Source organism: Varroa destructor, unplaced genomic scaffold (genome assembly GCF_002443255.2).
Source record: "Varroa destructor unplaced genomic scaffold, Vdes_3.0 BEIS01000007.1, whole genome shotgun sequence".
In the NCBI taxonomy this organism is placed as follows: Eukaryota; Metazoa; Arthropoda; class Arachnida; order Mesostigmata; family Varroidae; genus Varroa; species Varroa destructor.
Window position 1 is genome coordinate 1,952,650 of NW_019211460.1, and position 10,218 is coordinate 1,962,867.

A 10,218-nucleotide genomic window follows, 5' to 3' on the forward strand; every position below is an offset into this window, starting at 1 on the left:
GAAAGTGATAACTTTTATTTTATTGGAACTTCATTCGGACTTTATTTATTTATTACGCCTGTATATAACATGTGGGTCTCGTTTTTCATTTACAAAGGTCGGGTTACTTTTAACCAGACATTGAGCTAGTTTTTTTCAACTTATAACAATTTACATACCTCTTATTCCATCAGCAAGACTAAGCAACGAATACATTTACTAGCAACTAATTTTTAATTTTAAGCTAGACAGTAATAACACATATTCTAAACGTTTCAAACGGTTTTTCAGACAAACTAGATATCTACCCACTTGACTTACAAGCTGCTGCAATTTTTTTTGCATAACTACCATTAATTAAAAGTAACTGGCCTATATAGCGACTAGAACTGCATCTGTTTGCATCCTTAGCTCAGCCAACTTGTGCGAATATCCGCGGGATCACCATCAAGCAAAAGTGATGGAGGTGGTAGTGCTGTGGAAAAAAGAGAATTCTGAATAGCTTGATTTGGGGTCCTTGAAGAGAATGATGGTGTTATCCCCTTGAACGTTTTGGCGCCACTTCTGGTATATGTATATGGTAACTGCAACTCTATATCCTTCCTATTAGATAGTGAATTAAAAGTTTCCTTTTCGCCGCCGTAATGAGTTGGATTTGGTATTTGAGATGAACCTGTCATTAATATTGTAGATGCTGACATAAGAGTTGACTGTTGGCTCGACATCTTAGGTCTTAAAAGCATACGAGCGCCGGGAGAGGTCTCGTAATGCTTGGCAATCCAATATGCGGCTGCCAGGTGATTTGTGGGTATAGCCTGTCAAATCAGTATTTTGAAAAAATAATTTTTAATTATTTAGGCTACCGTCCATTTTTTGAGTCCACGGGTGAGTGAGTGAGTGAGTTTGTGATACATAATTAAAGGGATCTAGGATTGCTAGAGTTACACAAATGTAGCTTATACAACTTATGTTCATTCTTATCTGGTTTCATTTTAAAGGATTTTTTCCTAGCTAACGCTGTGCAAGCTATTACATCTTTTGCGTACGATTTCATGCACCAACCAGTACATGACCGTACAATATTTATACATCAAACTGTCTAATGAAAAACAGTCATTTCTGAAATTAGTGAATAACCTATCTAACAAAAAGGAAAACAGACAGATATATATAATTAAAAAAAATTTGATTTATGATCACATCTATGTCTAATGCATACACATCTAGATCGCCAAACCCTAAAATATATATTTTCTCGTCGACGGTTTTTGATATCAGTCTATTTGACGTCTGCTGAAGATCGATTCGAATACTTCGAACGTTGTCGAATTAGATGAACTTCGCAATGAAATCTATAAGTGGTTGACAAAATTACAGTAGCACAAAAATACAGTAGTAGCAAATAATACAAGTACAAATAATCTTCCGGAGTTATAGTAAAACAGAGAAAATGAAACAAGATTTACCCACGGTTTTCTTGGTTCCTGCGTAGGATACAGCCTTTTCTGTTGCCCTTGTAACTTGTTCATAGAATTTAGCTCGAAGAGAACGATGTCTGCCTCCTTTATTATGAGTTCGCCTGGCTTTAGCGTTTGCCGGATACGAGATTCCGCAAAAATCGCAGTGTATTTTACGGCCTCCACCGCCCATCAGGCCAAGCCGATCAGACCTTGAACTTACTGTAAACAAACTGATTCAAATGCAAAACGCTTGCTTATATCACGATGGAAATTTGGTCTTTATTCAAATTACCGCTAATTGAATCTTGCAGCATTTACTGCTATAAGCAAGCTTCGTTGGGCACTGACCAGTTATATCATCCACCGTAACAGACGTGACAATGCAATTAATTTATGCATTTTAGGACAATGCAATTTAGTACATTCTTAAAGGTTATAAAGAAACGTTTCCGAGATTTATCTTAGTACCAGGTGGTAAACTGGTCGACAGCGAGATTCCCTACAGTGTTACGTTTGGATTAGTTGCTTAAGAGCAGCCGTATAGCACGTTGATCTCTATTTCCGTTTCAAGTGGAACTAACACTATTAATGAGACATACTTTAAATATACCTAAAATGCAGTAAAAGTAAATTATTAAACGTTCTAAATTAATAAATGTATCGAACATATTCGTTTAATCACTAAAATTTTGATATTATCGTTTGTCTATTCATTATTTCCTTTAATGATAAACGGGCACCATTCAATGAACAGTACAACAATTATATACATACGACGAGTCTGCAAATTCTTTAATGCCTGTTTATTGCACTTACCGAAATTTCGAAAAATTCGGTCTAACAGCCACTCAAGCCCTTGCCCAACAGATGTTTGTTTATAAACATTGGCCAGGCCGCTTCGTTCCGTTGTTATGTTGTTGTTTTTGAAAGAATTTTGAATTATTTAAGAGTATTTATTTTATGAAGAACACAGAGGAGAGGAATTGACAGAGAGGAGCGTGCAAAATTGCAGTGATCCCGGCGCATAAGTAAGTGTTAAATGCCATCGATACAAAAGCAGCGTCGCATCTTCGATGCGACCGTCAATGGAGGTTTGTCAATAATCATGGATAGCAGGTCTAGAAAAACCGGCAATATGGCTCTCTGAACTTGGCATATGTTGAGTCGGTGTACAATTTCGTTCTTAGGAAGTGTTGATGTTCACTTATTTCGGCATTCGTCAAAATATTAAGACCAACTTCGACTACAATTAAATAAACATGGGGACCGACAACTAGGCCGGTCCTTCTGTTTGAAAAGCTGAACATTTTCGAAGAGAAGTGCTCAAGCAAAGCGGTTTATTTTTTTTCGTTACACTTAAATGTAGCAATACATCTGATGCGACAGAGTAAATTTCGGAATAATACTATTCAGCTATTGAAAAAATAGGTATCTTTGGGCACGTCCTGACGGCAAATGATTGAAGCGCTTTTTAGACCCATTGAACTATTGCAGCAGGCAGTGTCTAGTTTAGGAAGGATAAATGCATTCGTTTCTAAGTTGAAGGTTCAGTATGCTGGCTTGTGTAGCATTTCAATGTATATGATCTAAAAGGAACAAACGCTTGACAAAAATCTTATTATAACCATTGAGCTATACAGTTTAAGGTTGTTAACAAGTTACAGTTTTCGTTTTTAGGTTAGGAATTTTTTTCTAACATAGTCGTCTTCCGTGAGCCAGCTTGCCTACGCGTCGACTCTGCCATACCGTCGATTTTTTTTTATTCATTTCTTATTTGTGGTTAAAATTATATCTAGATTCAATATGCATTTATTTTCAGTGATGTTATTTTACATTTGGATGATAAATAAAAGGATTGTATAACTGAAGACTTGCACTATAAGTATTATTATAAATATAGAACACAAAAGTGCGCAAAACCATTCATGTGTTCGGGGAAGGCATGCCTACCGTTCAGTTCGTATGTCTAACGTGTTTAAATAAATACGAAAAGTTTGTAATTAGAATTTAACCTGACGTTTCTTTTTCTGTCTGAAGATTTCAAACTGTTTTATAATAAGGAGTAATCTGTATTGTGATAGGCGACATTATTACTCCTGCTGTAACCTATTCGCCTATGTGGGCTGATGAGTTCGCATTACGATCCTCCGTCGTGGGCCGGAAAGCCTCCATTGGGTCTTCACCTCGATGTCACCAAGGAGGACAAATTTTTGCAAAAACTTATGATCGATCAAAAAAAGTGCTATCTTTTTGGGAGGCAAGTATGTTAAGCACATTTAGATCATATATGTGTAAAAACAAGTCTACATAAGCGTCAACCTAGGATATTCATGCATATACGTTTATGTTCATATCGTTCTTAGTTCTGTATAAGGTCGACAATTTAACGATGCCTTATTATTATCAAAGTCACGTAACTTGAGGTCACTATTATGCTCAAGTCTTACAAAGTCTTCGCATGCAAAAAAGCTACTGGGACTAAATACGACACTCGGTCGTTTTTGCACCTTTATTTATTTATTTGAGGTAGACTGGCTGCCTTTTCCAGAACTTGTGGTATATTTAGTATTTTATACGTAATATTTTTATTGCACAAAAAAGTGCCCGTACATTGAATCATGGTGCATTCCTCAACCAGAGCTCATGCATGAAAACTGATGAGATTTATTTAGTATTGGTTAGCTCAATTCCTTTTCATATTTTTTCCATCATTCCATTCATCCATATTCTATCATCAACAGGCAGAGTTGTACAGCAGAAATTTGTCGGTGGCACAAACCGTTGCTTACTGTTCTCATTAGATTTAGATATTTGTCTATGTAATTAGATACATTCATATTTTTGGTTGGATCTTACTGCCAGCATTGCTGAAAACGTGTACAATTTAAAATTTCAGAAACGCGGATATTTGTGATTTCCCAGTGGAACACCAAAGTTGTTCACGAGTTCATGCTGCGCTAGTGTATCACCGACATCTTGAGCGAGCATTTCTAGTTGATTTGGGCAGTACCCATGGGACCTTTATAGGTTAGTATACGAAACCATTTCATTTGCTTGTTTTTCGATCTGCAATATATATATATGCAATCAACATTCATAATGAAACTTTATCTCCTCAGTGAATGATTTGTTCAACTGTAGGTAGCATTCGATTGGAGTCTCAGAAACCGACGCAACTTCCTGTTGATGCAAAATTCCATTTCGGTGCTTCAACCCGGATATATGTCCTCAGGTAAACACAAGGCTGGCTAAGCTCTTTGATCAATAAACAAAGCATAAGGATAGGACAGTTTTATAATTTGGTTTTCTTGTCATTTTTTTTATATAGTCCTATGATTAGGGAACTAGAGGAGAAGAAAAAGGCTTTGGAGATATAGCTAACAATACAGATCACAATGTCTTTAGCTCATTGCCATCTTAGCGATGACGTATAGCACATTTAAGCAGGTACAGTCGACTTTTTCATTTTTCTTGTAACGGAATTAAGGTTAACTTCTGGTGAACCTACACCCACTTATTATTATTACTGCCTAAATACCGAATATTGACCAACGGTATAGATCTAAATGAATGGATAAATATATATCATCAATTACTCACATCGGGAACGATCAGTATCGTTTGGAACGGGAAGCGGCAACTAAGTTAGTTTAAGTACAAATTGCAGAATATATTTGGAACTGAAACGAATATAAAGAATGTTACGCAAAACGCCGAAACTTATGTTCGAGTAAATCTAACTTCATAAAAACGTTGCGCTTTCTTTTTTATCGTAGCTGTTTAAATTTTAGCTAGTCATGTTTTGAATAATGCGATAGTAATCGATATGGATCCTTTTGTATTATGCATCTTTTATAGGGAACGTCCACAAAATAAAGAAGAGGAAGGTATCAGCGTCGAGCTACCGGAATCAGAATTGGAGCTTGACAACCTGACAGAGTACAATACAGCTCACAATCGTCGTGTAACGATGCTGGGTAGCGTATCCGGTCCAAATGTAGAGAGTGGCTGCGTTTTTAACAACTATTGCAGTAATTGGTGATTGAACTGTACCATTCTATCCACTTATACGAGGATAATGCAACATACCAGTTCAAAGAGTGGGACATTCTAATCCAGACACACTTTAGCAGCTTGTCGTAGCGGGTATGCGCTTATTCCCTTTGCTTAGCACCAGAGGAAAGCATGTTCTTTATAGAAGATAACAACAAATTCATTATGGACATGAAAAATGGCGTGTCGTTTTCAGAATTTGAGTGAAGATTACCCGTTATTTAATTTTTTCACGCTGCACGACATTCCGCCAAGACCAAAAGCTTATTTTGTGCCCCAACTTGACACTGCGTTATTGCCCGTCTTTTCGTAAGGTTTCCAAAAAATTTGGAAAAAAATTCTATTAAACAAATAAGGCTTAGATTCAAAGTCTTCAAATATTTATCAGAATGTCTAAAATTTGATATATCTAGATTTTTCAATTAAAAAAATAACAACTGTTTTTGAGAGGGCAATACCAGCTGTCAATTAGGTTGTCCAGTTAAGCTCAAACAGTTAGCTGTTTTGAGAATTCTCGCAGCTTTTGATTTTTTTGTATACATTTTTTAGATCTTCAGCCTGATATCAGCCTAAAATCTAGCTCCGTTGGAATCTAGCATATTTGAGTGAAACTTTAACCAACCTTCACTTACAAATATTGCACGACACAAGGTGACTTTTAAAGAAGTATTTACGGGTTAAAAAATATGTTTTCACAATTACTTGCGAGTTATTTAAGTTTTGAATTAAAGATTTAATCGTTCTCATTGGTGGTTATATTATTTAAATACAATTGCTTTATGCTAGACATGCCACTTTGAGCGTAGGCAAAAAATTCGTTGGAACCTTTTTGTTTAATTTGCTCGTTCAATAAATAATTTGTTTAAACATAATTTAGAAACAGCTCGTAGTTCGGATTTACGCATTCCGCCCTGCACATATGAGGCTAATCGGTCTCTTGATTGAAGATTTAAAAAAATACCATATGTTTGCTGGTTTTGCAATCCAGAATCAATGTTACAAATCATTTCTTGCTTTTCAATCGATGCCTTTGATACTTTCGGTATCGCCCTTTCTTGCCTCAATCGTTGATACGACCATACCTTTGCAACCAAGCCCTACGAGCGCGTAATTGTATTTTAATTTACTGGTTACCTAAATTAAAGATTAAATTAAATTTAAAATAAATTAAAATTAAAAAGCTACCCTTGAAGTTCTCAGAAAAGAATACTGAATTTGAGGTCAATAGACAAAACACATGATATTTTTTCAAGACTATCATCTGATGCCAATAAACATTTTTTGTTCTTTATAGGTATCACAGATGATACGAGCCACAAGCCTCGGCGGGCCTCCCATCGAAAGCGAGTGAATTTCCGGAATGAGGAGGATGTCATTAATCCAGAGGATATTGATCCCTCCGTGGGGCGCTTCAGGAATCTCGTACATACTCAGGTTCGTAAGACTGTTCCCATATTTACCTTTTAGAATGAGCGTTTGATTGTAACATTGGCAAAGGACACTAGTACACTTCCTTTGATTGTTGTTTTTGGCTAAACAAAGCTTAATATTACGCGATGCAAAATAATAATCCGTGTGGTGAATTTGAAATGTAAGAAGTAATGACAAATAACAAAGGCATGTGTATTTGTACATTAAATACCCTATCCTTTTACTTAATAAAAATGCATTTTTAACTCAATTTTTTTGTTATTTCAACAGCAGAAGATCAAATGTTTTTGACGGCAGTTTTGTGTGGGACATGCACAAACGGCGAGTCGTATAATTCGAGTTTTTCCGTGTTACCTGCTCGTGTTAAGATAAATGCCCCATCGGCTCTCTTTTACTTTTATCTTCTTCGGTTGCCCGTTCTGAGTTTTGGTCAACTCACAACGGCTGTAGGAATGCCGAAGCCAGTTGACGCCGAGCCAGGGCCCGTACATATTTATTTAGCCACTGAAAAATTACTGTAAGCTGATTAAATGTTGCACTATATTTTTTTTTAGCCTTTTAATAGAGTATAACATTTGTAATAAAGTGGAAGTAAAGACACTCACTGGAAGTAAAGGACGATTTCGCCACCATCCTTCATTCATATAATAACTAGCGTCGATAAGTTAATTGGACTGCTGGATATTAGAAGTTTGTAGAAGCGTCCAGCACAATCTAAAATAATTTATTCGCGTCGGCACTATATATTTGTAATATCGCGTGTTTTGTTAATTTCCTATAGGTGATTCCGACAAAACGGCCTCGTCTTGTAGATGATGGTTCAGGCGGAGGAGCGGAGAGGGCTGGTGGATCGGACGCGGTCGGAAGCAGTGTTGGCTCCAAAGAGGCCAGTAGTGTCGGTAACCAGCAAAGGCTACAAAGCAGCTCTCTGTTTGCATTGCCTCTCCTTAGCTCGAAACTTGGTAAACAAAACTTGTGTTTAATTATGTGTTATTGTTATATAGTTTCTTATCATTTTCGTTTCTCAAGCAGCTGATCCAATGTAGATCCATTTTAATGATAATAAAATTGAATACCAAGTTTTAAAACATTTAGTTTTGAACACATTTAAACTTGCGAGATACACTTTAACTTAGAAAACTCAAATTCCTCTGACCAAATTAGATTTGAACATCAAGCAACATTGGTAAGATCAAATTCGTTTTCGCTTTAATCCTGTCACACTTTGTTGTGAATCGCTAAAAAATCGTTAGAAAAGGGTTTCTGTTAATTATGAACACGTTTTATGGTTCTAGGGCTCCAATTACCAAACCCTGCACCTGACATTTATGCTGATCTCGAACCTCCTCAAGAAGAAGCAGCGTCGAATTCTCAAGCAGGTGATGGCACGTCTGGTGGTGCGATTTATCCGCGACCGGTAGTGAAGGCCGTTAAGACTGGCGCTTTGTTAGGAACGTTACAGGACTTTGCAGGCCCTTCGCCTCTCGACGCGCCACAAAAAAAGCGTTATCCAAAAGAAGCATGGAGTGGAAAAAAATCCAATTCAATCGGAGGACTTTTCTAAAAATAGCCCTATATATATATATATATAAGCTCTGTATATTATCAAAATAGAAGATTGGAAGGACCCCAGGTTCTAGAAGTATATTTCACCACCATTAAAGGTATGTCTCATATCTGAACTGTCTGGTCCTACCTAAGATTTGTACTATAGTCCGCTGATAAATAAAGAAAGGGTTGTAAAAGAAATATCTTATTATGAACGTGATCTCACTAGACTATCGTATCAAGATATTTTCTACAAACAGAAAATATATTTAGTTTGTTGATCATAGTTGAAAATCGTTCTACATGCACAATGTAGTTATACAGACTTCACTTCATCCAAAAGAAAATACCTGAATACGGAACCACCTCAAGGCAGACCAGTAAGTAAATATGTAAGAAAAATAGCTGTTATGTTTTATGGCATGGTATAACAGTTAAACAGGTTAATTTCGATAGCAAGACAATCCTGCCCGTAATTATCGAGGAGTATCTGTAGGGATAAGTCTAAATATCAGCTTAAGGGATTGTTTGCCAAGTTTCGAACACCAATAAAAGTAGCTAATAGCAGAGGCTCGAAGAGACATAGAGGTTTTCAAGTAGCAGCATGTTCAGGTAGTTACAAGATGGATATAGTGTATGATACTTGCTGCTGTTACTCTTTTCATCATCTTAGCATACTTACAAAGGGCAGCACTTCTACTTTTGATCTGAGGCCGCAACAAATATGCTTAGTCAGTTTCTACTTAGTCTCGGACCATCGTTTTGTGTGTGCAATTTTGCAAGTGTCGTAGTTTTTGTTTAATTTGTAGTTTACCTCCTAAGTTGTCTCATAAATATTGCTCAAAAATATATCGAGAATGGCTGAAATAATTTCAAGATTTTTATACACCAAAATTTTTCATAACACAAACCCATTCACTTTCACATACTAAGAAGGGTCAACCAGAACGCACAGCTTTGCGTCATTTATTGATAATTTCAAGGTTTCAGGGTTAACATAATTTTATTCACATGAATAATTGAATTTGCGAAATTTGTCGTGAAATGTATCCCATAAGTTAGAAAAATATTTTAAGCACCAAGCAGTTGTCATGTCTATAATAGATCGCTGTGTTTAACGGTTTAAGAAAGGTACAAAGTTGGCCTCATTCTGAAGAATTTGGGAGCTCTTCTATAGCGACAAAGATACCTACCCACTATTATTACGGTTTCTGAGTATTCTAGACAAGTTTGCCGGCTTGCACCACTTATTTCCAAGCTTAAAAACAAATGTACTTTTATTTACATACAAAGATCAATCTAAATTTCATCCGAGAAGTATCATATGACTTAAAATTGTTGTATTCTTAAGAATTCGTAAAGTCTGATTGCTAAAAAGTTTACCGCACAGTTTGTTTTTTTTTATAGAAATAGAAAATAGTTATTTAAGACTATTTACGTGTAGTCCAGAGGTTATTTTTAGTAATTTAGGAACGTTTTCAGCCACCACTGAATGAAATAAAAATAAGCTTTTTTTTACGTCGATGCCCTGTGTTTCCACATAGGCAGTAGTGCTTGTATCATGGTTGGGACCGAGTTCAAATACATTTAGTCAAACATAACTACATGATGATATCAATAATTTGAAATTGTCACTAAGTTTTACGTTGAACTCGAAATCTTACGAGTGCTGCAGAAAAAATGCGTTGAAGTGCACAGATGGGGCCGAACGACACATGGACATTCATATAGTGTCGCACACAATCAG

General features: G+C 36.3%; 2 protein-coding genes across 3 annotated transcripts; one reads left to right on the forward strand and one right to left on the reverse strand.

The window, feature by feature from the left end:
* Positions 1–12: 12 nt before the first annotated feature.
* Positions 13–2,378, reverse strand: LOC147754181 (uncharacterized). The gene is made up of 3 exons (XM_086975361.1): positions 2,256–2,378; positions 1,450–1,658; positions 13–794 (listed from the first exon to the last, which is right to left on the reverse strand). Exons 2-3 carry the CDS (start codon positions 1,627–1,629, stop codon positions 387–389), a joined length of 588 nt encoding a protein of 195 aa, XP_086831487.1. The 5' UTR covers positions 1,630–1,658; positions 2,256–2,378; the 3' UTR covers positions 13–386.
* Positions 2,318–8,680, forward strand: NiPp1 (nuclear inhibitor of protein phosphatase 1). 2 transcript variants are annotated; one of them, XM_022813606.2, is made up of 8 exons: positions 2,318–2,467; positions 3,521–3,696; positions 4,336–4,466; positions 4,581–4,671; positions 5,298–5,416; positions 6,787–6,926; positions 7,705–7,885; positions 8,219–8,680. In XM_022813606.2, exons 2-8 carry the CDS (start codon positions 3,566–3,568, stop codon positions 8,485–8,487), a joined length of 1,062 nt encoding a protein of 353 aa, XP_022669341.1. In that variant the 5' UTR covers positions 2,318–2,467; positions 3,521–3,565; the 3' UTR covers positions 8,488–8,680. The 2 variants fall into 2 exon arrangements, with proteins under 2 accessions (XP_022669341.1, XP_022669342.1); XM_022813607.2 differs by having other exon boundaries at positions 2,330–2,467; positions 3,477–3,696.
* The last annotated feature ends 1,538 nt before the right edge of the window (positions 8,681–10,218 follow it).